Source organism: Cariama cristata, unplaced genomic scaffold (genome assembly GCF_000690535.1).
Source record: "Cariama cristata isolate BGI_N322 unplaced genomic scaffold, ASM69053v1 scaffold17702, whole genome shotgun sequence".
NCBI lineage: Eukaryota > Metazoa > Chordata > Aves > Cariamiformes > Cariamidae > Cariama > Cariama cristata.
Window position 1 is genome coordinate 18,528 of NW_009605695.1, and position 26,425 is coordinate 44,952.

Sequence of the window (26,425 nt, forward strand, 5' to 3'; positions counted from 1 at the left end):
CCTGCACTTCCCAAAAACAGATTCCCATCCAGCACAAACAGTCACAGGTATAGCTCACTAGACGATACATCTCTTGGATATGAGACTGAAGCTTGATGCAGCTTGTCTTCCATGCCAGAGGGTGCCACTTGTAGTAGACATAACGTTTCTAGTGAAAAGAGCCCGTAGTCCCAACTCAGCCTGTAACTACTGATTGAAGTGAATCACTCTGAACTTTATTCCTTATCCTCTAAAGGATGCTTTCAGTTGCTGCTAGTGGAGTTTGCCCACTCAGTAAGGCTTTTCTGTGTCAATACTGTGGGCAGTTCTGCAGCTGTGTGCGAATGTGCTCAGGAGAGAAACACCTTAGTTTTTGTCTGCTTCAGTTCTGTTGTATCCTGAATGTTCTTCCTCTCTGTAAGTGAGGACGTGAAGGAAACCTCAGTGATAGTTGTGAGTGCCTCTATGCAAGCGCTGGGTCATGGGTGCATCCACACTGCTTACAGTACAAATATCCGCAGTCTAGCTGGAAGTTCTTTGACCTCTGCAGAGTACACCCATGGAATAGTTTGTCCTGTCAAGGTGGAACGTGATGTGTTCCTGACAGTGCTTCTCAGGAACTTCACTGACGTGGAGTCAAGAGGAGTAGCTCTTTTGACTGTACTGCTGTCTTTTTGATGCCTTTTAAATTGTTGAGATTCTTCTTGTGGCTCTATGGCAAGATTTACTTTTAGCTGTGTCATCTTCTTCTGTTGCTTATAAGGATGTTCAGCTTTATCTGCAATGCACCTTGCTTATTTCTCCAAGCTTGCTTTTAATCTTCTTTTGATTTTCGTCTGTGATTTTCTCGGTGACTGACCGTTCCCTTGAGTGATTTTTAAACAATCAGTTTTGTGTCGATCATTTTCTCACATCCATCTGTGTCAGAGATGATTTTATCGCTGGGGGAAGTTCATTCTCCGTTTCCCCAGCAGGTGGTACAAGTTCTTTGTGCCTGAAGAACAGCAGTTCCACCTCTGGCGATGCTTACTAGCTTGTGTCTCTGAGCTCTGTTGTGTTACTAGGGTCACATTTGTTGTCTGTACTGTTAAAATGCTCGTCTGTGAAGGTCCCTGTTTCTTGCTATTGCATGGAGAATTCTTGTGTGAGAATGATGCCATAACTCAAGAACCTGCCAGAGATACCTTTCAATCTTTGCTGTCCCAAGACCCATGCTTAAAATAGTGGTCCCACCTGGAATGAGCAAGGTGTTTTTATTCTCTCCTGTGCTTAACATGCCCACAAGGCCCATCTTCTTTGAGAAGGGCAAGACATTATCTGAGCATGCTTTCTGCCAGTGCTCAGCTTCATGGTATTCTCCAGAGGTCTAGATGTAGCACACACTTAAGGCAGAGAACCCAGGAAGATGCTTGGCTGCATGATGACTACATGTGTGTGTTCTTGGTTTTCCCTTCCAAACCTGTTTGGAGTTGATAGCGTTAAAAAAAAATAATCTTCAGTAATTTCCAGTTTGAATCACTTCTGGCAATGACAAAGGCAAGTCAGCATGAGCATAATGTTCTTAGCATTTACTGTCAGTGCTAGGGCCCTCCAAGTGCTCTGAGGCAAGGTGAGTTGTGATGAAGTCACATGTAAGAGCATGCATCCTGAAACATGACTTCATCTGACACAGTGCAAGCATGTCTCTGCATTTGGCAAAATGACGTAACAGTTACTTACTAAAGAAACTTCCTGCTGCTTGGCTGAGTGGATGCAGCCTAGGTTTTTAACAGCCTTCTCGTTGCCTTCAGTGACAAAAGCTTTTGTCGCACGTGCTTCCTGCAGGCTGTCAGGAAGCATAAACCAAGTTAAGGCAGAAGTGAGGTGACCTGCCCAGGCCTCCTTTTTGTCTTTTGGGATTTAGGCTCATCTTGCTTGATGTGCAATGCTGGCAGGTGTTCTTTTTGATCTTTCCCATACTGGGCATATGTAGACAAGCAACAGTCAGCCAAGTTTGTCTCTTACTTCATGGTGTTAGCTTCCAGGCAAGCCTGAAATTTGGAGAACAGTTGTATAACGACTCCACAGGTAAGTCCCTGCTAACTCTTCTCAGAACCAGGGTAGTTGCTTGCTAGCCATAAATGTGAAATCTGTGTATGCAGTCATGGAGAGAGATTCCCTTGGGTATTTTAGATGCTGTGTTCATGTACATACTGACTTCTTCCCCGCCCATTAATGACAGTGCTGAGTTTGAAATATTCCTGCTGCTAGAGGATGTAGTTTGTGTCTTTTGTCTTCTGTTCCTGGATGTAATTCTCACTTCACTGGTGAAGGTATTTGAGATGTGCTGCACCCCATGAAACTTTCCAAATAGGTTTCACTCAAGAACTATAAAGTTCCTGTCCCTAGTGGGCACTAATACATCAGTTTGTCAGAAACAAAGGCTTGTGCCTAATGCTCCTGCCATCAGTCTGTTACAATATTTTAAAATGAAGACTTCCGTTTTCTGTCAAGACCACTTTAGAATCCACAGGTATTGTCGTTTGTCTAGCAGGTGGTTGCCTGTGCCCATGAAAGATCTCATAAATTTGATACTCCAGCTGAGGGTTGGGATTTGATGGGTTTTTTTTTTCTTAATCCTTTTTCCTGTACAAGCTATGTTGCACTGCAGTAAAGGACAGTGAATGTCAGAGACCACCAAGGAGTGGACAGAACTGAACTATAAAAACAAAATTTGGAGGACACAGAGGATATTGTAGCCCTTTATGCGTTACCAGTTTGTGTTCTCCAGAGCAGCTTTGTGCTAGCTGACTGAACCTCTATGCTGGAGAAGCCCACCATGCAGTAAGAAAGTGAAGAATGGAGAAAGTTCTTCCCTCAACTGCTAGGATGCAGGGGATCAGTTCCTTCTTCTTAGACCTAACTGTTCAGATCAGAGGGTGTTACATTGTGTTTGTAACATGCTGACTATCTGAAATACCGCATTTTTCTTAAATGTGGTTTGTGGTGAAAGTCTGACCTCACAATGGAAAAAATATCTGCACTAGAAAACAGTAAGAACTCTGACTTGGAGAAGAAGGAGGGGAGGATAGATGACTTATTAAGAGTAAGTATTTAAAGTGGGACAATTCTTCTAAAAGCTGCTATTTAAAGATACCTAGAGTGCATGTGCCAGCTAGGCTGCAGAGCAGGATTTTGTATACCATTTGTAGAACGAGCACTTGCAAGGTAAAACAAATCTGATCATCCCTTACTTGCAAGATAATTGTCTGGCTTGTAGGTACTCTGTTTAGGCCTGCTTGAATCCACAAGCAGCATAGCAGTGACTGTGGCTATACAGTACAGACTCGTAGCTCAGGTGTTTGTCTTCAGCAGTGTTGTTGGCCTTTCTTTGATCTATTGCACACTTGTGTATTTTGCTAGCTAACCTGGCACGTTTCTCTGCAGAATTATTACCCTCTTCTAAGTACTGAGGAGCTGAGACTGCTTTTTCTTTAGCAGTGTGTTCAGTAGCCTTTCAGTAGACTGGGAAGTTGTATTCTGAAATGCTCATTCGTAAAAGTCAGTGAAAAGTATAGAGATGAGGAGGACATCTTTTGGTCAAACCAAAAGGATAAAGCTTCTCCTAACACATTAGTATTCTTCAGTAAAAGACAAATACCTTTAAATCGAGGATCTTGTCTTAATGGAGGAGTTCTAATTGATTTAGCTTTCATCAGCTGGAGAGGCATCTCTTGTGAAGTGTTGAAAAGGATTAGAAAACACATTAAAGGGAAAAGAGGGAAGGCTCTCTGTGTTTGGGTGTGTCTGGTCTCAGCACCTGAAAGAGCTAAGACAAGCTGGTAGAGACATACACAGAGGCACATGTGGGTTTGTGAAAAACAATTCATAAAGCAGGAAATAGATTTTCTTTTCTATAACTTTTTTACTGTTTGCTGTTTAATCAAAAGCCAGACTGTTGGTTGGAAGGGAGATGGTTAAATGTAACTTTCTAGCAATGAAGATGGTTGCACGTAAAATCCTGCTGTACAGCGTTATGGTGTTAAAAACAGCAACTGTTGCTGGAAGCTGTCTGTGTAGCGGGGCTGATGGAGGGTAACTCGAGTAAGAATTTAATTGGAAGTGCAAAGGGAGTTACCCCATCCTTTTCCTCTGCCAGTATTGTGGCTAAAGAGGGAGGATAGTCCAGGGATGACTAAGCTATTTTGAGACTTGGTAGCTGTGGCAAGGTCTTAAGTGTTTAAAAAAAAAAAACCCTAAAAATTCCTTGTGCTTGTGTTAGTCTCTCTGTACCTTAGTTCCTTATATGTAAACCAGGATAATAGCGCTTCCCTGTTCTAGAGGGGTAGTGAGGTCTGAGTGGGTTAAAAATTGAAGAGCTTACCTTGGATGTTTTGCTAAGAGGAACCTGGTCTTTTTTCCTTATCCTGCTGGTTTGCTTACTTTTAATCTGATCCCTAGAGCTAGCTAGAGAAACTTCTTCCTGGGTGATGCTTAGTTTGGCTCTTTGAGCAGTTTAAAGTCAAAGGCTTTTCTTCTCTGTTCCCTTTCAGGCCAACTGTGATTTGAGACGGCAGATAGATGAACAGCAAAAGATGCTGGAGAAGTACAAGGAGCGGTTGAATAGATGTGTAACAATGAGCAAGAAGCTTCTTATAGAAAAGGTGAGCAGAGGACTTTAAACATTTCTGCAGTCACAGTTCACATCCTTGAAAACTTCTCTATCTTTGAGCAGTGAAAACCTGCTGCTACTGCTTTAGTGGTAAAAGACAACTGGAAATCTGTCTTCAATTATTTTTCTGCAAATAGAATGTAATCCTAAGACTGAAATGGTTTAGAATGTTTTGGTTTGTGAGACTTTTCGTATTCTCAGAGAGTGATTTCGCTTGCTTAAGTGAAATAGTCTGAGCTCTAAATGCAGCAGGCATTACTTGATTTGGAAACTCATACACCTGAAAAGCAACGTTGTCCAGCTCTGGCAATACAAGAGCAGTATCCCATTGTGCAGTGAAATTGCCAGATAAGTTCTGCGACGTGGGCAAGTGATTTAGACCTTTCCTTCTTTCAGATGGCAAAGATGGAGATTGTTGCTTTGTATAACACTCAAAACAGCACATTAAAGACACTGGGGAAAGTTCCAGGCTGCTGTTTACCAGCGTCTAGCCTGCTTCAGTGTTGAAAGATTTCCAGATTTCCTGATGGTTAAACAATGTGGGGGTTTGAGTTCTCTTTCACCTGTTGGCCAATTACATCTATTGTTTGTGGGCACTGGATGGGCAAAACTACCAGGGTGCTGGCCAGTACATGCAGTCTGTTTGAGCTGATTTTGTCACAGAGCTGACTGTTCTTGGCTGAATGGGACTCCCCTTTCTGGGAGGATTTGTAACTCTGGGCTGGGTGTTAGACGTGTCATTCAGAGAGGTGGTGTATAGCTCCAGGAAGGAGCTTTGCTGGTTCATCTTTAATCCTGACTGAAACTTTGCTGCTCTTGTCTCAGGCCTTGGAAATTTCCTCTCATTTACAGAAAACACTCTGTGACAGACACCACTACCAGTTTTTACGCATGTTGGTGACCTAATTGAGATTGTGTCACTTCTGGGAGTGGTGCAAGTCTAGGACTGAGCTGGCTGATCGCTGTATTTTTGTCTTAACAGTGATTCAAGGTGCATTTTTTTCCTTCTTCTGCTGTTTGAGTGAATAAGGGCCTGATCAGAACCATGTCTGGAGTCTAGCTAAGCTGCTGATACAAAGGGGTAGTTTTAATCCTACTGCTAGACTAGTTTCAACTGATGATAGGATGGGTGTGAGCTGCCCAAGTAGTAATGGGGAAGGAAAGGCGAGGTTGAAAATTCAGAAGGCAGACAGTCAAACAAATGCCTGTCAGACCAGTGTAAAGCACCAGCAATAATTTGATCAATGATTTTCAGCTGGGTTTCAGATAAGCAGTACTGAAACAGTGAAAACCGGTAAGAATTGGTAGTGATTTAAAACACAGCACAGCTCTTAGCTGCTAATTTATGGTTTATATTTTAACGTGTTTTATTTTGTTTTCAGTCAAAACAGGAGAAGATGGCATGCAGAGATAAGAGCATGCAGGATCGATTGAGGCTAGGTCACTTCACTACAGTGCGGCACGGGGCGTCTTTCACTGAGCAGTGGACAGATGGCTATGCCTTCCAGAACCTCATCAAGTGAGGACAAACAGAGTTGTCTTTAACTTCAGAGGCAGAGATGGAAGAACTGAGCAGTTGTGTGTGATGGCTTGCATGTCAGAATGTGAGAATGGTGTGACTGATGCATGAAAGGATCAGATAGGAGCTCAGCTACTGACAATGGGAAACATTTTCGTACTGAAGTGAGAAATATGTTTCCATTTAAACTGCCAGAGACCTGAACTGGAATCAAATTGTTTGAATTGGCCTCTGGGTTGGAGAGCAGTAGGCTGCCCTGTTGAATATTCTCAGTGCACCTACCTGGCTGTACAGTGCTTAGGCTGGAGGGGTGGACCAAATTCTCACATGTATTGTGAGTCAATCAATTTGATTTGCATACTTGCATATATTAGTCAAGGAAGGCTAATTAGCTTTTTTTTTTAAAAAAAGTAGAAAGCAGAGAAGCTTAAAAGAGAAAATCCGTACTATTTAACTTTTTTTGCCTCCTGGTAACAGTGATCAAAGGGGCTGTGCAGAAACCTGGAAATGAAGATCAGAGACCCTTTTATACAGGATGTTAATGGAAATATCCAGTCAATTCCCACCTGGCCTAGACCTTTAAGTAGGACTTGGCAAATTAATTGCATTAGAGAGCTATGCGTGATCCTTTAAAATCGTATCACTTCTCTGTAGTCTGATAGGGAGGTGCAGCTCTTGTTAGGTGCAGATTAAGGACTTTATAATTCCTCCTTAGTTTGTGCTGTAAGACATAGAAGAAATAGTTTTGGAATATTTGCCCGCAGTCTCAGTCTCTTTTTAAAAGTGAATTAAGTATGTAAATGCTCAAGTCATTTAGACTTGAAATTTCAAAAATGCCTTTATCACTGTAAAATGTTTTAAGGTAGTCTTTATCTTGGAGGAGAGACTGTTTTCTTAGTGAAATTGGGAATGGTGGTTATATTTCAGAGAACTAAGGATAGTTTAACTGTACGCTTGAAATATAACGATATCATCTCAGACAGTGCCAGAGTTCAGGAGTAGTTTTAACAGGAAAGTCTGAGATTTAGAACAGAGCCTTCTAGGAAAAAGTGTATGGAAAGTTAGTGACTTACCATGGATCCTTGGGTTTTCCGTGAGGTTAGTAACTCCTTGGTTTTGGATATCCTCTGCATGAATAAAACCTTTCACTTACTGAAAGGTTTCTGTGGGCCAGGAAAAGAATCTCCTTTAAAAATCTGAGTCATAATGTTTAGCACATCCCCCTTTTCTGTACAAAAATATTTTGTTACTAATCTTACAAGTACAACTGATTTGAAATTCATTACTCCAATCTGTTAAGAACAGATGCTGAAGACAACCAAGTACATACCATTAGTTATCTGCTTCATGATTTTTCTACTCTCTTTTTTCCAGGCAACAGGAAAGGATAAATTCCCAGCGGGAAGAAATAGAAAGACAACGAAAAATGTTAGCAAAACGGAAGCCACCTGCAATGGGACAGACCCCTCCAGCAAGCAATGAGCAGAAGCAGCGCAAGAACAAGACCAATGGAGCAGAAAATGAAACGTAGGTTATGTGGCCTTCTTGGTGCATTGCAAAGCTGCATGCTTTGATTAGAGCACAAAATATCTACTGAGAAATGGAATCTTGCCCTTGCCTCTAGGCTTTAGTCCATGCACAAATGAATATTGTGGAATTAGCCTGGCATTCAACAACATCTGGCTGCAGTTCTAAATAGTTTTCATTGGAGTAAAACAAGGTTCATTGCTGAGTCCAGACTTTGTATGAGCTTAACTTCTTTTTGAATGCAGTAACTTTTTCAGTATTCCTGTTGCGTCAAGTTTGAAAAACGGTATCTATCTTAAGTGTTGCAATTTCAGAGTTGATTTTGGTATTGCTGTATGATACACAGTGATTTTTTTTTTAAGGGAAAAAAAGACTATACACATTTAGAAACCTTTATTTCCATGTACTTTCTGGTGAGGCTCTTCAAACAATTAATTTGGTATAGTGAAGAAAAAAGATGCTCTCTATAAAGACAGTGCATTAAGCATTGACCTATATCTCCAACACAGTCCTTCACAGATACTCTAGTCAGGGAAATGGAAAGGTAGGTGAAGTGCTACTCTTTCTTCTTACAGAAGATTTTTTTTTTTTTTTCCCCCTACCCCTTTTGAAGTTACTGATGCTCTAAGAGTCCTGATGTTCTTACAGAGGAAAGCTGTGTCTCACAAGAAATTTAGAACACTTTTTGTGGAAGTTTTTGTGAGCTCGAAATACGTTAATTCAGAGACTTTCCCCTAACTTCTACCAATTTCCTTTACCGTCTTCATTTTATTGCTGTTGGCTCATACCATAATTCTCAATGACACTTTTCTTTTTGAACTATTAAATCTCCTGGGCATGACTTGACCTCAGAGTTCCTGGAGCCCTTTGAATTCTTAGTCGTGATCTTTAAAAGTGCATGTGAAGCAAAAGCTCCCACTGCCTTTTGCAGTCACAGCAGAGATGGCACATGACTGGGTGAATTGTGATATTCAGGGTGCTCTCAGCAAGCAGGGTGGTGTCCCCAAATAGGATGCTGGTGCCTGCAAATCAAGTGTATTGTAGTGGAGGGTATTGTGTGCTTTCTGCAAATAATTAGCTTGAATAGAGACGTTTACCCCTTGTTCTGGCCGAGTAATCTTAAAAGGAACTAAATAAAGATTTAAAGCCATCCTTTTGTGTTGCAGCATTTGAGTTTGGAGAAGTAAATTGAACGTCTGTGCATGGATATTTTGAAGCATTGCTGTTCGTTGTGGTAACTTTTCACTTCTAAGGGACAGGCTGAGACTTTCCCCATTTCTGTAGGGATGTTTTTCCCCAGCAGACTTGTGCAGCTGTAGTGTGGCTTATTCTGCAGTCATGGCAGCACAGGTCTCGATGTGCCTGGAAAGGATGATAATGTCTGTGGTACCTAGTGAGCTTCTGCTCATGTTGTGAGCCTGCTTTGATGTGATCTAGCTTTACTTGGGTTTGCTAGTAAACCTTTTTGTGCTGCTAGGTCTTTTTCTCTGTGTTTCTTGCTGATTTATCATTCTTCACTGATACATTTCAGGGTTTTATCTTCGTGGTTTGTAAGAGCTTCTTGTGGCGTTCTTGATAAAAACTGCTTGCCAGTGTATGGATGTGGTTCATGTGGAGTGTTTTAGCTTATGAAAACAATGTTTTTGCAAGTCAGCTGAAGCAACTGTACTGACTGACTACTTGCTTAAGTGTTAGTTATCCTGTAAATGCATTTGTTGGACCAATGTTTATCAGGTACAAAATTTTCTAATTTTTAGAGTGAGGTTTTTTGTCTTGTGGAATTCTTACAGAGGCTGTCTTTTAGGCAAGTTGAATGTGAATGTTTCTGAAAGTTGAATGAGAAGCGAAGAGCCAAATTCCTTTATTTGATTTTTGGTTCCTCTTTGGTTCATGATTGTTGCTGTGTCTTACAAAGGAGAGGAAGGTCCCATGAGTTAATTTAAAATTTAGACATGTGCTCTCCTGAAACTAGTATCTAGCCTGTGAATGAGAAAAAGATTTTCACTCAGGAAGATTAATCTGCTGGGGCTTTTTGAGGTTTGTAAAGGCAGCCTGGGCAACCTTAGAGTCTTCAGCTGCACTAGAAGGTAGTGTATTTCAAGCATCTTTCTGTGAAACAGGGCAATGTTTGTCTTAGAGCCTCCTTGATTTTTGTAATGCTTGCTGCTAACAGGCAGCTATTTTGGGCAGCGTTAGCCTGATGGTACTCATTACATCTCTTGCTTAATGAGTAGACTGTTGGTGTTTAGCCCTGTATTTCATTTGTGCACAAGAATATGTGGAAAGCTTGTTGCTGGTTTATTCAATTGTCTTTTTATTCCTTATACAGCAATACCAACCAAAGACCAAAACTTTTTGGGATGGTCTTTTAGATTAACTGAATCTGATTAAAATTCAGACTGTCGGGATGAGGTGCTTTTGTATGAAATGAGACAACATGTAAACATTTATGGTACTGGCTGCATTTTGTGTGTATCTTTAATTTGTAACAGGCAGTTCCTTATGGTAAAGATTCTTTCAAAGGGAACTTGGCTTGCGAGTTTTGCGTTAAATTTATCAGCTAATAACTGTTTTAGCGCTTATTTCAACTGTGTGGGCACTCTGCATTATCAACAGTGGAGAGAAGTTGGGGCATTTCAAGAGGAGCTCTTAATCAGCTGAATACTACCTCCTCTTAATTTACTGTACAGTGAGCCAAGGTCTCATGGCCCTGCACAGACTCAGGACTTGGTCCCCTCTTGAAACTAGTTGTGGTATTGATGCTGTGGAGACCTCATACACCTAACCTTTCTACTAAGTACTATGTAGAGCGTAACTGCTGCACCAGGAATCCTCCTGGGATACGCTTTGAACTCAATTTAGGGTCAAAAAAGATATTTATATGCTGTCACGTGCATGTCTTGTTTACAAAGTAAACATGCAGTTGATATGGGCTTCATAGCTTCATGTTCACATGCGGCATGCTTTTACCAAACTCCTTGTTGGTAGTATTGAGAAAATTAATATAGCTATTCATTTTTCTAACCTTAAAGATCTCAGAACATCATTACATTTCACAAGTGATGAGATCTGTTGTTTTAGTGTACGGCTGTGCTTTGCCACTGTCCTACATGGCACGCTTTTGCTATAAAAGACATCAAAAACGTGATGAAACTTTTTTTGACCAGCCACCTAGGATGGAAACTTTGTACATCATTTACCATCAATAAAATGGGGATTATTCCCCTTATCCCTTTGCTTCTTCTAACTACACATGAGGTCAAAGATATGGTAAGGTGAAGTAGATTTCCCAAGGTTTCCTTGGAAGCCACTTTGCAGAGCCTGAAACAGGAAAAAGTTCTGAACCCTAGGTCATTGCTCTATTTGCAGTGGCTCTGTAGCCAGGTGTACTGCTAGTCCCAGGCTGAATAGCTGGGTTGAATTATCCAGCTTTTGTTACAAAGAAAAATTTGAAAATGAGTCAGTAAAGCAAACTCTAAATTGAAAAATAAGATGTGGAATACTTGTGCTTCAGTGTTCCTTATTTAGATTATGGTTTAGCTTGCTTTGTTAAAAGGCAGTCACTAATAGCCTAAATAGGTGTCATTAGGAACTTCGATTTGAAATTAATGTGTGCTTTATCAAGGTTTTAAACCTTTGGTCTCCTTTAGATTGATTATTTAAAAAAAAAAAAAAATTGCAGAGTTTACCTAAAAAATTTCCTACCAGCTATTGACATACTCTGCATAGTTGTCACTTCCACTGGCTATGGGTGTTCTGCAGACTGTTTGCTTTATCACATGCGTTGAAACCTAATGCATTGTATCTGTCTCTTCTACGCAGGTTAACGTTAGCAGAATACCACGAACAGGAAGAAATCTTCAAACTCCGACTAGGTCATCTTAAAAAGGTAAGAACTAACTGCAGAAGAGACTTTTAGGTAGGTTTTTAGTTTGGTGTTCTATGAGTAATAGCATTTCTTTGTAGAGGTCCCTGCTGTTTGATAATTGAGAGGTCTTTGTTGCTTGAAAGGGATAGCCAGGATTTTGTAATAATTTTTTTCAAGGCAGTGGTATTCAGGAAAGATGTTCTTTGCTTCGATAAACAGATTTCTGTATCCTTACAGTTATGATACCATGCGGGGAGTTCCACTGTTTTGATGCATCTTACCCTGTCACTAGGACCTGCCTAGTGCTGGGCAAATGTGAAGGAATGGACCAAGGGAAGAAAAGGATAAGAACACAACAGAAACTGCAACTATCATTGACTTTCCCATTTCTTTGCAATATCGAGTAGCCAGCATTATCAGTAACAGTCCAATAAAATCTCTTGGGCTTTTGGAAACTAGTACTGTTTACATAGTTGTAACGCACATTTGTTTTCAAATACATTGGCTTCAGTAGGAACTGTACCTCCAAGTGAGGTTATATTTAGATAAACTGTTGGTTACTTTTAAAGTGATTGCAATAACCTCCAGATAAGTTTTCCAGGACGCTTCAACAGATGAAGTACTGAGGCGGGGGGAAGATGCCTTCTGCCATTTCCTGGTTAGCTGTGATCTCTGCTAAGGCCAGAGAGTTTTCTTTCCTCTATGGAACAAAGAGGAAGCGTGCAAATGCATTGCTGAAGTCCCCTTTCTTCTCTCAGGTGATGCCTGAGCTCTACACTTAGGGATTTTTTTTCTGTAACCTTAACACACAAGTTGAATGCAGGGCCTCATTAATGCTACTGTACTCCTTGTTATTTTCAGTGGCAAGGGAAAGTTAATGCATCCATGGAATCTGCTGGCACTCTGCCAATTGTGTTTTATTGACCTGTGGGCAAAGATAAGTGATACGGGCAGGAGTATGCTAAAGGCATGCTTGCTCTACAGCTTCCACATTGCTAGAGTGGATTAATTGCGGGTCCATCTATGCTGGCATGTAGTGTGCCACCCTGGAACAGAGGAATCCATTTGGAAATGGACCTTAATGGAAAATGAAGTAATGTTCTGGGATTGTGGCATTGTCTGAAGCCGTGCTTATCCTTCTCCACTTTTGGAAACTGGCTCATTCTTTATGCCTAAAAATAGAACAAGTTGAGAAGGGAAGGAACAGAGTCACAAGACAAACGGGTAACTATGTCCCTTGAGTCATATATACCAAATAATACTGCTCAAGGCGCACATTGGAATTGAGGTTTGCAACCCTGTCCACAGTGATGTGAATTCTAGTGTTGTGTTTGAGGACACTAGAACTTCCAACTCTACAAACATTATATTAAAACTTCCACGTGGTACTAAGTTACACTCTGACCTGTTCTACCACTTAGTGCTAATAAGACCTAATGTTGTCCTTTTGCAATCTCCATCCTCTCCGGATGCTGCCCCATCCCCATCATGATACCCCTGTTCCATGCTTCTGAGGGCTATCCTCTTTCTCTTGTCCCAGCAGAGGCTGAGTTCCTACAAAAACAGCTGCATAGTACTTAAGGAAGGAGCAGGACCAGAGCAACAATGCTTCTTAATTACAGGAAGTCTTAAAAACAAGAAGGCATAAAGATATATCTGCTCCTGTCTGTGTGTAGGTGTAAACAAAACTACTCAGTCAGTCAACTGAGAGTTAGGGGGAAGGTGACAGGAATGAAAACTATGACCATCTCTCTGATCTCCCAAACAAGTTAGTTACCAATAACTTCTTCACAAGTGGAATTACATTTGTGTTTCTGTAAATCAGGCAGAAATGCCAACTGCATTATCTTACATGGTGTTGTGTTTTCCTTTTGGTTTTTCCTTGTGCAGGAAGAAGCAGAGATCCAGGCAGAGTTGGAACGGCTAGAGAGGGTTAGAAATCTACATATCAGGGAATTGAAAAGGATACACAATGAAGATAATTCACAGTAAGCATGTGGGATTCAGGGACAAGAACTTATAACAATTTTTCATTTGTCCCCTTCATAATAGGAAACAATCTTTTTAAAATCAGTGTTACAACTTAATGTGTCACTTGATTGGGGGGTGGCATGGTGATATAACTTGAAGTTCATGTAAGACAAAGGCTTGCAAGTGCATCAAGGTATCATTATATAGTCTTCCATCAGTGCAAAATGATCAAATTGTATCAAATGTGTCAGTCGTTAACACAGTTTTAGTATTTTTCTGTCTTAATGTAAAAATGTTGTTTCTAAGCTGTGTAGTAGCTGTAATTTATTGTGCAGTAGATTGCATTATTTGTGTCAGTGTTCCTAAGCCGTGTCTTTTTTGCTAGATTTAAAGACCATCCAACGCTAAATGATAGATACTTGTTGCTACACCTTCTGGGTAGAGGCGGCTTCAGTGAAGTATATAAGGTAAATTTGAAGTGGCGATCTGTGGGGTAATCTGAATCTGCAGTGAAATACTGCAGTAAGCAGAATTTTTACACTTGTTTTCTCAGTGGTGCGTGTGGTTGTGGAGGGAAGAAGGGAGGACAAAGCACATGTTGCATCTGGCTTGCATTAGACAGCAGACTTGAGATTTTTAGGTTCTGGTCTTGTCCTCAGAGGTCAGATTTCCTGCAAGCGTATGTTTCAAGAAAACGCTGCACCAAGTCTGCAAGTTTTGTCAGGACAGAGAAGCAAACCACTTGTTTCTTCAAGTGCTACACACAAATACCTTAAGTGGCTAAGTTTTATGGAGTATGGCATAACAAGTCTGAACCTCACTGTAAATAAGAGAAAATAGCTCCAGTAATAAGAGCAAAGTCTCGGTTTCCTGTGGCTAGAAGGCTTTTTTTCTTGTGTCTTCATTTTGTGCTCTGAAGTAGCAGACCTGGGTGTGTATGTAGTCTTGGGACTTCCTTGGAATTGAGAATTACTTGTGTGTAAGCACTTTTGCATGGCCGAGACCTGTGATGGTTTGGTGCTTGCTCTTTGACTATTATGCTTAAGAGATTTTCTGGTTCTAAATATTTCCCATCTGTACTCAGTAGTTTTTAATTCATGTTGAATTTGGCTAGAATGAAAATAACTATGCCAATGGGAATATTGGAAACTTCACAGTGATTTATTATTTTGGTGCAGTACAACAATAGGTATCTAAACCAGGGGGCCTAGACTGCTCAGGTAGTGAAAAAAAAGAGTGTGAGCTGCATGTAAGTACTCTGAATTGCACTTTGGAGGCTTTGCTGACTAAGTAGAAAGCCTTGACTCCACAGATGAAAGCAAGAGAGTACAAATGCTTCATACCTGACTGTGCTTAAGAGTTATAACTATGTTATTAAAACAAAGAAATGCTTCGCCCTGCTCCTCCAGGGTCTTGGCCAATCTATTAAGTATTAGGAGTTAAGTATACAACTTTTGAGATGGACACAGATTATCCTTGTCTGCTTACAACAGGATTTTGTCCCGTCCTATAAATTATTAGCTGTTGCTGCTCTCAGACAAGGTAAAAGATTTCTGCATTTCTTCAAGAGCACAATTCCAGAGGTCCATTCTTTAAAGACTGTCTAAATAGCAAGAAATTGGAGGGGAAAATACAGCACAAGATTTACACAGTTCTGCCACTGAATTTTCCAGCTTCTAAATAAGCTGAAACATTATGCTCCAAGATGGAGAGCTGAGCTACCAATGTGAAACAAAATATTGAAAATCCTCTCTATGTTTTGGGTGGTGGTTTTTTTTTTTTTAACTGAGTGTAGAAAATGAGTTAGGGGACTTGGGGAAATAATGGCAGCATCTTTCCCAGTGTGATTAACTGTCTATATTTTGATAATTTGGCCTTTCTGATCCCATTGTAGCTCTGGTGGTAAAATGTCAGAGTAAATGTGGCATTAGTTGGATCCCATGGGGAAGGTCAGATCAAAGCACAGAATATTCAATTGTTTTCAGAGTTGCTTGGTTTCATTAGAGAAACTAATTACATCAAAATGTGGGTTTGCTCTTCACTCAGTGTGTTGTAATGCTCATTTCCTGGGTGGGGATATTGGTTTGTTAGAGCTTGTCTGCTTTTGCAGTATTAACTTGAAGTTGTGATTCCTACTGATTTTCAGCTCTTCTCTCTGCAGGCATTTGATTTAACAGAACAGAGATACGTAGCTGTGAAAATACACCAGTTAAATAAAAACTGGAGGGATGAGAAGAAAGAAAACTATCACAAGTAAGTAAGGCTGTAAAGCAGACAGCCATGTTTCCAAACTGCTCCTGCATTTGATTATCCAGTGCCATGAACAGGCTGCCATTTTTTTCCTGTGTTTTACCACGTTTCAAAAGCCACTCTCTGTCCCAATAGCTCCTTGAAAAAGTTACGGTCAGATTAGAAATGTTTTAAACGTGTGCACACGCACACAGAGTTTTGTATAAGCACTACAGCACAAGGTTTTAAAGCACCAGTCGTGCTTTATGAAAAAAGTGTTAAAGTGGCTTCTCCTCTGAAATATCTAAGCTCTGCTTTTGTGGGAAAGTGTTATTCATGCCCCTCTTCCACGTACACACCTGCATTGTGCTCCCTGAAAGCTTTCCCCTTCCTTTGTTTCCTAGAATACTTAATCCTTTCACAGATGATTAGGACTATACATATGTCATGGCCTAGAAGGGAGGTACAGGAAGCCTTTTGGTGTTGGTAACACTTACTCCCTAATGCCATGGATTAGATAAGCTCTGCAGAATGGCAGCCAAGCCTTCTCAACAGGGTTTCAGAGATAAAACTGTGATATTAATTTCCCAGCAAGTCACTGGGACAAACTAAGTTGAATTTGAAGCCTGAGATTTGGGCTATTGAGCATCATGGAATTTTTCTAGAACTTGCTGATTTTTATATTCAGCTATCTTGGATCCCTTAACGATTTATTATTAGTTTATTCTATTTTGGCAAGCAGTACCATTAATCAAGATTAGTTACTTAGGAATATTGCCAGCGTTTGAGATGCGCTCAGATTCTGTGGTTCTCAAGAACTGTTCTGCGCAGTTCCTCGTTTGCTTGCCTTTTCTTAAGCTGTCTGAATAATGCGCATGGGTTTGATTGAAGTTGGACTGCTGTGTGGTATGTCTGGGTTCACTATCTGCAGAACTTAGAATTAAGTCACTTGTATGACTAATGCTCAGACTTTCCTATTTTCAGACATGCGTGTAGAGAGTACAGAATTCACAAAGAACTGGATCATCCTCGAATAGTTAAGCTATATGACTACTTTTCGCTGGATACTGACTCGTAAGTTATGTTGCTGTGTCCTTTGACTCGGTTTGAACCATTGACTACAGACAAAGTATTTGGGCCCTTAAAACTTTCCAGGAGAGTTCAGAGAACGTCCACACCACTGTTACGGACTGTACTGCAGAGATATCTGAGGCAGTTTCAACATATGTTGATTTTTCTAGAGACACTAGCTCACAAACCAGTATGCTGTATTATGTCAGCTGTGATGCTCTACTAGTAAGTCCTACTCTTTAACCTGGGCAAATGCTGCAGCTGATACAGCTTTCTGCTTCTAGATCTAGCACTTGATGGGGGATCTCTGACCTTTGTACTATTAAGCATTGAGGACTGTGCTTCTGGTAGCTTATTTTTAGAATGAGATTAATAGGCTGGAGGACTCTAATATATTGACCAAATAGGTGAGTCTTGCAGACAAGCAATAACAAAGTGTTCTGGTTTCTATCAGGTGCCTTAATTACAACATCTACTGTTTTGCCTTCAGGTTTTGTACAGTGTTAGAGTACTGTGAGGGAAACGATCTGGACTTCTACCTGAAACAGCACAAGTTAATGTCAGAGAAAGAAGCGCGATCCATCATCATGCAGATTGTGAATGCTTTAAAATACTTAAATGAAATCAAACCTCCCATCATACACTATGACCTTAAACCAGGTATGCTGTGCTGCTAGCTGACGTGCTTAAGGATGCTAACTAAAGGTAATGGGTTATAAGTAACATGGGGAAGTTTACTTTGGTCAGACAGCAAAAAGGAGACAGGGCTGTCTGGGAAAGCTAATTTGCAACAAGAAGAAAACCTAAAATGCATAGAAAATGCTGTGAAAAGGGTATTGTCTGCTATAATTGCAACATAAAACAAGGAAGTAACATTCCAGAAAAAGTAGCTTCCTTGTTCGGAACAAGCCCTTGAACCACCAAGTGTCTGTGTTTCATTTCTTAATGTCCTGCTTGTGTTCTGTTGAGACCTTCTTGTTATTGCTTCATAAAGGTTCCCATAATTACTAGTGTGTTTCATGTTCCCATTCTTCTGGCTTATTCTTTCTGTAATCATCTGCCTGAAGATTCGGTGGCAGAAGCTAACTTGGAAGTGTTTGGTTTTTCATACCGTGTGGCACCTTATAAAGCTGAGAACATAGAGTCAAACTGCTCAGGTCTGCCTTTGAATTCAGTAACCGCTGCCATGTAGAAGGTCCTTTCCAAACGTTGTTGCAGACTTCCCTTTACTGTTGGACTGAATCACAAGGGGCAAAATGGAAGTGCTCTCTTTTGGGGTGATTCATGTTGGCTACATAGCTTTTTTTTTTTTCCCATAGTCCAGTAAAATACGGCCATCTCTTTGGGTAGTTATCCCTGGCTTGTCTCCATATACTGGTGGTACTTGATCAGCATTGTGTAACTGGTATGTGATGTGGTTTATTGCATCAGCATGAGGAATCTGTACTGGAGGTGGTGCTGTTGCACTGGTTCTAGTGATCCTGTTACTTCCCCCAGCTGCCGACTGTTCTCATGTTGTCTGAGCATGCTACAGAGCTCTGCCCACAGTTGTCTAAAGCTGTGATTCATCCACTGCCATCACACACGATTCTGCTGCTTTATTGTAGGCTTTGAGAAAAACAGTGATGATGTGACTTCATGATCCTTGATGGATTTGTAAAAGACTCTTGCCTAAGCAGTAATTGTCCTTTTTGAGCTTAGAAAGCCACTGGGGAGCACTGCTAGGAAGGAGAGAATTTCTGGCTTGTTGAGAGGCTAGGGCAAGTCAGGACTTCTGGGCAGAATGAGTCATAACTGTGTATGTGTACTTCTCTCCTTACTCCTCCTTTTTGACCTGCCCTTCCAACGGGACCTTTGGGAGGGGTCAAAACAGCATGGGCATCAAGCTCATTTGGCTAATAGGGCTCAGAATCCAGAGCCTCCAGGTAATGTCAGGCCACTGGGTCATTCAAGGATGGCCAGATCAGTTCTGGCACTTTGGTGGGAGCCGAGTTGTCTCTAGAGCTCAGGGTATTGAGTGTTAAAACATCTACCCCAGGCTGCTGCAGCTCACTATGTACGTTCCTTGTCCTCTCATGCAGAGTGCAACAGTTCAATGCAATTTTATTCTTGTTTTTTCCCACTAGATGTGTATCCTAAGGGGCTGTTTCCTTCCTCTGTCTAGGTAACATTCTTCTAGTCAATGGTACTGCATGTGGAGAGATAAAAATCACAGATTTTGGACTCTCCAAAATCATGGATGATGACAGCTACAACTCTGTTGATGGCATGGAACTGACATCGCAGGGGGCTGGTACTTACTGGTAAGTGTCGCCTGGGGCACTTGCAAGTTACAGATCAAGAGCAGTTTATAAACAGCTTTGGATCTATGTCAGCTCTGTATGTGCTGCCATTATCTGTGACAGCTTGAGCCATTGGAGGTTTGAGACCCTGGAAACTGCTCTTGTTGTCACACAACTCCTTTTGAGGCTGGCAGCTTTTTACTTTTCAGGGGGTCAGTGTTTAATACATTTGAAAACCATCTCTTATCGAAAGCGCCTGGTGAAAAACTGCATATGCTGCATGCTGCTGGGGTAGCGAGCTCTGGAGTGGAGCTTGGCTGCTATTTCACAGTCCATAATGGCACTGTCTAACAGTTTAAGCAAGGAGGAGGAGAATACCATGCCTGTTTGGAAATTCAGGTACATGGAAGGTGGAAAGAGTATTCCATTGAAATGAGGTGAAAATCTGTAGTTAGCTCTTACAAAAGATGTAAATCTCACAGTGCTGTCTGTAGCCAGAGCTTCGTTTTCAAGTGTCATGTGAGAGATGTTTTCGGCAATACTTTGTCCTCAGTGCCAAGTGTTGCCACTGCATCACTCGTGGCTGAGAGCAAGACCTACAGTGAGTGCCACTGAATGTGATTCTTAGATAATACCCAAGCTGCAGACTGTCACTATGGGCAACAGTTGTACAGGAACATTTGTTAAGGCATTCTGTATTGCAGTTTTGTTCTGTTCCTAAAAACGAAACTAACTGTAGTTTGAGTGAGGCTGAGTGCCTCTAACTAGGATGTGGCATCTGGGGTTGTATTTCTAGAAATACGTATTTTGGCTGTGTGTTTCTATTGTGGAATTGTTGGCCAAGCCCTTTTAACAACAAATACCAGTTCTGAAGATAAAAGAAAATGGGGTTATTTTATGTGCTCTGGTGAAAAGAAACTGACTGTGCTGACTAATTCAGACCGTGAGTGTCTGGAGAGTCCTTGGGATCACTGTTCCCAGAAGTGGTATGCATTGGTGATCTTGGCCCAAAGATGCACAGGAATGAAATTGGGTCCCTTAAGTCCCAAGCCAATATTTGATCACAGGAGCTTATTCCTTCCTTTCTAAAGAAAATGATTGAAAGTATTTGGAGATGCTGCTCATAACCTATTGTCACTTCCTTCTAATCAGGTATTTGCCACCAGAATGTTTTGTGGTTGGGAAAGAACCTCCAAAGATTTCAAATAAAGTTGATGTCTGGTCAGTGGGAGTCATCTTCTATCAGTGTCTCTATGGCAGAAAGGTAAGAAGGCATTTAACTCCTCTTAGTGGTGATTCCCAAACCTTTTGGGATGCAGCCCTGGCTTCTGCTCCCTCCTTCTTCCCAGGCTTAGAAGGTGCTTCTGCCTTGTCTCCTTGCCATCAGTTCCAAGGCAGTCTATGCTAATGAAGTGGGGAGAATTTACTAGGTTATGTTTTGCTCTACATGGCACTTCCTTCAGAAGCAATGTTCTGCAGAACATCTCTTTCCACTGGGCATGTTCCCACTGAGGCCATTACAGGCAGACAAGTGTATCACCTGAGGTTCTTGGTCTGGCATTGTTTTGTGGCGCTTTCAATGCAGTAAGTCTTTGTCAAGCCTGATACTGCTTGGTGGCTAGAAGTGTTTTAGGGCAAAAAAAAAAAAAAAGCAGGTACAAAGACCCATTCTAGAAGTTTTTAGGATGGCTTTTGGAAGGGAAGAGTCTGGATCAGGAAAAGGTGATTTGTACTGAGAAAAGGTAATTTGTTTTACAACAACAGAAGAAATAGGTTGGAGAAGAAAAAGGATTCCATCAACTCTTGTTTTCATGAGTCCTTGTAACCAAGTGTTGTGAAAGCCTGGGCGGACAGACACGCTGTGTTGCTTAGTGATGTCAGACAAATGGTGGAGCCAGCCCAGCAAAGATTGAAGTGGGTGAATCTCTTGTCAGCTTAGACAGATGAAGGCCCTCTTGCATATGCTGAAGCTGACCTATGAGGTCTGGAAGCAGGTGGAGATCCCTCCTGTCTGAGCCAGAGACATGCCAGACATGTTCCAGATTGGTCCCTTTTGTTCAGTTTAAGCATGGGAGCAATGTGTCCTGCACCAGTGTGCATATCTGGCTGGAATCTGCAGCACCTTCACGGCATTTGTGGGCTTCTTGCCTGGAAAAATGCTGATGTCAAATCATGATAAACAGTAGCATTATGGGGTTTTTTTAAGGTCTGTCACCAACCTTTAATAACTGTCTTCCATTTTTTTGGTAGCCCTTCGGTCACAACCAGTCACAACAAGATATTCTGCAGGAGAACACAATTCTGAAAGCTACCGAGGTGCAGTTCCCTCCAAAGCCAGTAGTCACGCCAGAAGCAAAGGTAAATCTTGCAGCGAGTTTGATCGCACCTTGTATGTCGGTCAGTGATTGGCACTGGCAGTTCTGTCCTCTTGGTTTCCCTAAAAACAGCAGGAGTTCTGTGTTTAATGCCTGCCTCCTGCAGAGTGGTCAGTGGCTTCGTGGTGTTGTAGTTGTCAGGCTGAGGATTGTACAGAGTGCAGTTTGTGCCTCTGCCCGTGCTTTCTCCTGATACAAGATGAGCTTCTGCTGTAGGAGCTGGGCTGTCTCTGTGATCACTGGGAAGGAATTTCAGTGCTGGGGATGTCAAGTTGGCCCAGCTCCCAAAGAGTTATCCATCAAAGAAAGCTTCGTGTTTCTGTCTGTCTGCTAATTCTTGTTTTGTCTTTGGGGTATCTGCAGGCATTTATCCGACGTTGTTTGGCCTACCGAAAGGAGGATCGGATAGATGTCCAGCAGCTGGCCTGTGACCCATACTTGCTGCCTCACATCCGCAAATCTGTATCCACAAGCAGCCCAGCTGGAGCCGCCATTGCATCAACCTCTGGATCATCCAATAACAGCTCTTCAAACTGAGACAGAGTACTAGGCCAAAAACTGCTTGAGAAACCGACAAAAAGACTTTCAGAAACAGCTTTGGAATAGAGGAATCCGCAAGGGTCTCAAGAAACCTGTACCAGGTGCTTTTTTTTCTCTTGCTTTTTTCCATCCATAGAGCATGACAACATCAACTCTCATCAAGAAAACCTTCGGCATCTAGGCCAAGCCATGTGGATAGGAGATGGCTTGAGGTTTATCCAGTAAATGACCACAAAAGGGTGGCTGCTCTGAGCAAGGAGGGGAAACTCAAGAAAATACAAAAAGACATGGTTCCATGTACTGTGAACTTCTGAACATGCAGCCTTGGGGAATCCAGGACGCCGTGTGTGCTTCATATGAAGAATGTGGACTTTGGAAAAAGACTGGGCTAGTCCAGTGTTGATATTTAAACATTGTTCTTTTTCTTTTAATAAAGTTTAGGTAACATCTCCTGAAAAGCTCGAAGCACCAAGGTTCAGCTGGGGATGGTATATGACTCTTTGCCCTTTGGAGGGGAAAAAAGTTGATCCTGCCTGTTCATGGCACTAGAGTTAGTGTTTTACCCCTAATTAATTTCAGTTTTTTAAAAATAACAATTTTTTGGAAGAAAACAGTTTTCTGGTCTCAAAGTGAAACCCGTATTAGCAGGTTCATGGCAGTGTCCATTCTGCAGATGGTGCAGCTTTCTGCTCCCTTGGGGTGGCCTCTCACAAATAATTCACCTTCTCAGGAGGGCGGTGAAGCCCATAGGAGAACAGGCCTGCGTAGATCTCCTGTGATCAGAGTGGATTACGGCTCAGACTGCCACAAGGTTTTCAGCTGCTGCTTCATAGCTCTCACAATGGTTGCACCTTTTTAATTTATTTGAAGTGCTGTTCTTTTTGAAAACACACCCTGACATGTTCACGACGTGCTCTCTGCTCTCGTGAGCGTGATATCTGTTGACTGTTGAAAAGGTAGGCAGCGAACGGGAAAGAATCGGAGCACAGCTCAGTTGATCACAGGTGTGATCTGTGCTCATGCAGTACTGTACATATCTTTTTCGTGTTATATAAATCCGAAGCTGAAGACTTGTCTGCTCTTCTCTGTTAGGTGACTTGGCAGCAAAGCTTCCTCTCTCCCTTAACACTTTCCTTTTAAAATTTGCTGACTTTCCTAACTTGCTGCCATTGCTGCATCTGATTTCAGATGAGAGGGAATGAGATAATGTTCTTGAAGGGAGCAGACACCCTCGTTATTATTTTTGTCGCCCGTCTGTAATCTGCCTGCAGGGGTCTTACACCTTCAGCTGGAGTCTGCCTGCTGTGAAACGCAAGCCTCTTGTCCCCACTCTGTCCCCTTTCCCTCCCCCATTGAAGGAAAACTGAAAACACACACAAAAAGCACAGCACTTGAACATGTGGCAGCCAGGTTGGAGCGCTCCTAACATGTGGCAGGAGTTCATAGCCAGAAATATTTAAAGATGCAGTGTTCAAGAGCAAGGTTTTTCTCAGGAGGGAGCCGAGCAGTGCACTACTGCAATTCAGGGTGGTGTTTAAAAAACAAATTACCCTGTGCACACTTCCTAACGCAATACCCAGACCACCGTGGTGTGGACTCTCCTCTGTGCGGCACCTCCAGGACTGTACCCACAGCTCCGGCGGCGTGTGGGCTGTTTGGGGCGCTCGGTACCCAAATGGTGTTCTCGTGGCAAGCAGTGTTCTCCGTCACGCACTTTCAGAGAGAACTACCACTTGTCTGCCTTATTGTAAGCCATCGTCTGCAAATACTACGCTTGAACCTGATCAGGAACTTTTAGTTAACTGAAAGATGGAGGAGTGTTGAAATTAAGCAATGGATGGACCTGGGAAGGGGAGAACTCTGCCGCTTTGATTTTTATTACTATTTTTGTAGTGACACTTGAGCTTTTAAGTGGATGTATTCACTTGCAGCTGCATTAAGGTGGTCTCTAAACTGTAGTTTTTTAAACAAGGCAAAGAAATACTGCATCTTTAAATCCTCAGCCATAATTTCTTAGTCCTTTCCATCCCAGCTGCTGTATTGCAGAAGTTAACTGTTTAGCAAGCAGCACTTCGACATGTCTATTCAGCCTCTGTCAGGTGAAATCAGGGTTGATGCTCCACCCTGTTTGCTGAAACTGATGATTTGGTGTCTGTCCACATCAGGGAGAATTCTAAAAGGGTTTTTTCTATCCCAGTCCCATCATTTCTTGGACATACGGTGTGTGCTATCTCTGTGGGTGTGATTAGTTTTGTGTCAGATGTATTTATTTCTGCTGTGCAACACCCATCCACGGGCCTGGGGACAGCGTTGGCCTTTCCTGGGGCTGACGGCAGTGAAGAACCCTGGTAGAATTCTGGCTGGGACACCTTCCTCGTTAATATGGGTTTCACTTCCGATAACAGACCCTATTGCCACACTGTTCATTTACTTAAAGAAAAGTGTATGAAGAATTTGTAACTTAAACCAGGCCAGACTGTTTTGGCTCTACCCAACAGATGAGACATGGATATTAAAATAAGTTTTAAGAAACTGATTTCCTTGGCTCTTACTGTGTTGCTCTTCGTAGCGCTGGCACGAGCTCTCTTGTAGTGGCTGCACGGAGGTGACATGGGACAAGATGAGGAAGGATGGAGGAAGGTTGCATTCAACAGCTCAGAGCAGTGAGATCTATGCATCGGAGTAGGGAATCGCTGAAAATTACCAAGTCTTTCTTAATGACTGTTCTTGAACATCGAGACAGGCATCCAAGGTGGGTTTGTCCCTCATTTCCAGTAGAGCAGCAGCTGCCTCTAGAAACTATATATGTTCAGGACACAAAACCCACCTTTTTTTTGTGTCTGTTGATGAAAATTTGTGTTGAACTCCTGTGTCCTGGCTGGCTGTGCTGAGAGCAGGTGGCTGCAACCCACCGGCTGCTCCCCGGCCCACGGGTGCCCAAGGCTCCAGTCTCAGTCACCCGGAATAACCATGTTAAGCAGTGACAAGAAACTCAGCTCCTTTAATTTGTTATGGCTGAGTCTTGTCAGCTTTAAAAAAATATACAATAGAAAATGAAAAAGGGCCTTGGCAGCTGAAGATGTCAAGTCTGCTTATAGTCCTCCCTAGTAACCAGGGAGCACGAGTTCACACGCCCAGCTCTGCCGATGCATCACAACCTCTGTGCGGGGCATCCCTGGGCATCCCCGCCACAAGGCAGGGCAGTACCTGCCAGCCAGAGCCTGGTTCCTCCGGAGGAAGAGTCGCTGGGGATCAGGATTTTGCTGCAAACCTGACGTCACCCTTGCTGCACTTGAAGTTAAAGTCGGCTTTCGGCTGAGCGCGAGTGAAACCAAACACCGAGAGCAGCTCAGCTCCCTCCCCGCTGCTGCAACTGATTATTGTTCGGCCCCCTGTGCCAGTTTTGATGATGCGACACAGATTTGGGCAGGAGGAGGCGGCGGCAGCGTGCGGTGGCAGTCAGGCCTCCGGGCCAGGTACCCACCACGCGTGCGTGGCGTGCCCGGGAGCAGGGATGTACGTGGGATTACGCACTCAGCTTGCTGCCAGCAGGGATGAGACTTACTGCGGCGCGGCCTCCCATCGCCTCCTGCGTTAGCGGTTAGGAGTCACGCTATGAAATGAGCTTCCTTCTGCCAAATGGGCCAGTCCCAGTTTATTTTGTGACCTGGCAAACCCTCGACGCGAGGTTTTCTACCGCTGCCCATGCCTCCCTGGAGTTTGCTGCCGGAGAATGTTATTTTTCTGGGTGCTACATGAGCCTGGCTCAAGCAGCCTTGATTTAAACCTTCCCCCTCCCAGCACAGAGGGGGAGAGGAGATTTGCAGCACATGGAAGCAGGACCCAGCGCAGCCCTGACTCCTACCCAGCCCGGAGAAACCTTTCCTACTAAATGCTGGTGAATCTTTGCACCAAGACCCTGCATTCCCACCGCTGCATGTGGCTGTGCCCACAGTCTCTGCTTCGCCCTGACTCCAGCATTGCCCTTGGGGGCAGCCGGGTGCCCCACGGCCATCACCCTGGGTGGGGGCGAGAGGCCAAGCAAACGCGGAGCCGCTCGGCCTCCCCTTGCCACTTTCCCACCCAGGAACAGGCGTCTCGGCCACAAGGACGCTATTGTCTGTGCCAGGCAGAGGAGCAGGACCAAGACACACTCTCATTTCATGCATTAACTGCGTGGGGGTGCGAAGGATGGGAAAAGCCGCTGGCGTGTGCTGTCTGGTGAGGAGCCGCACGCCGCTGCCAGCGCTGCACGCTCCTCCGTGCTCTTCGCTCCCAGCCCGGCATCTTACCGTGGGAGGGGTTGCCGCGGCATTTCTTCTCCCTCCGTCCTTCAGCTGCAGCTCGGTGTTTCTATTGCTCTGTTGCTCCTCATTTCCAAAGACCAGTCGGCCGCCGGGTCAGTGCAGGGGA

The 26,425-nt window shown here is 42.9% G+C and overlaps 1 protein-coding gene across 1 annotated transcript in view; it reads left to right on the plus strand.

The window, feature by feature from the left end:
• Positions 1–22,283, plus strand: part of LOC104158434 (serine/threonine-protein kinase tousled-like 2) — a 39,590-nt gene extending 17,307 nt beyond the window's left edge. The window contains 15 exon segments of the mRNA XM_009696086.1: positions 1–47; positions 2,972–3,064; positions 4,512–4,622; positions 6,013–6,149; positions 7,524–7,676; positions 11,499–11,565; positions 13,435–13,532; positions 13,901–13,982; positions 15,677–15,768; positions 16,729–16,818; positions 17,306–17,475; positions 18,980–19,118; positions 20,250–20,361; positions 21,348–21,455; positions 21,836–22,283. The exon segment at positions 1–47 is cut by the window's left edge and continues 31 nt beyond it. Of these exon segments, the coding sequence (XP_009694388.1) occupies positions 1–47; positions 2,972–3,064; positions 4,512–4,622; positions 6,013–6,149; positions 7,524–7,676; positions 11,499–11,565; positions 13,435–13,532; positions 13,901–13,982; positions 15,677–15,768; positions 16,729–16,818; positions 17,306–17,475; positions 18,980–19,118; positions 20,250–20,361; positions 21,348–21,455; positions 21,836–22,009 (1,673 nt within the window). The 3' untranslated portion in view covers positions 22,010–22,283.
• Positions 22,284–26,425: the final 4,142 nt, after the last annotated feature.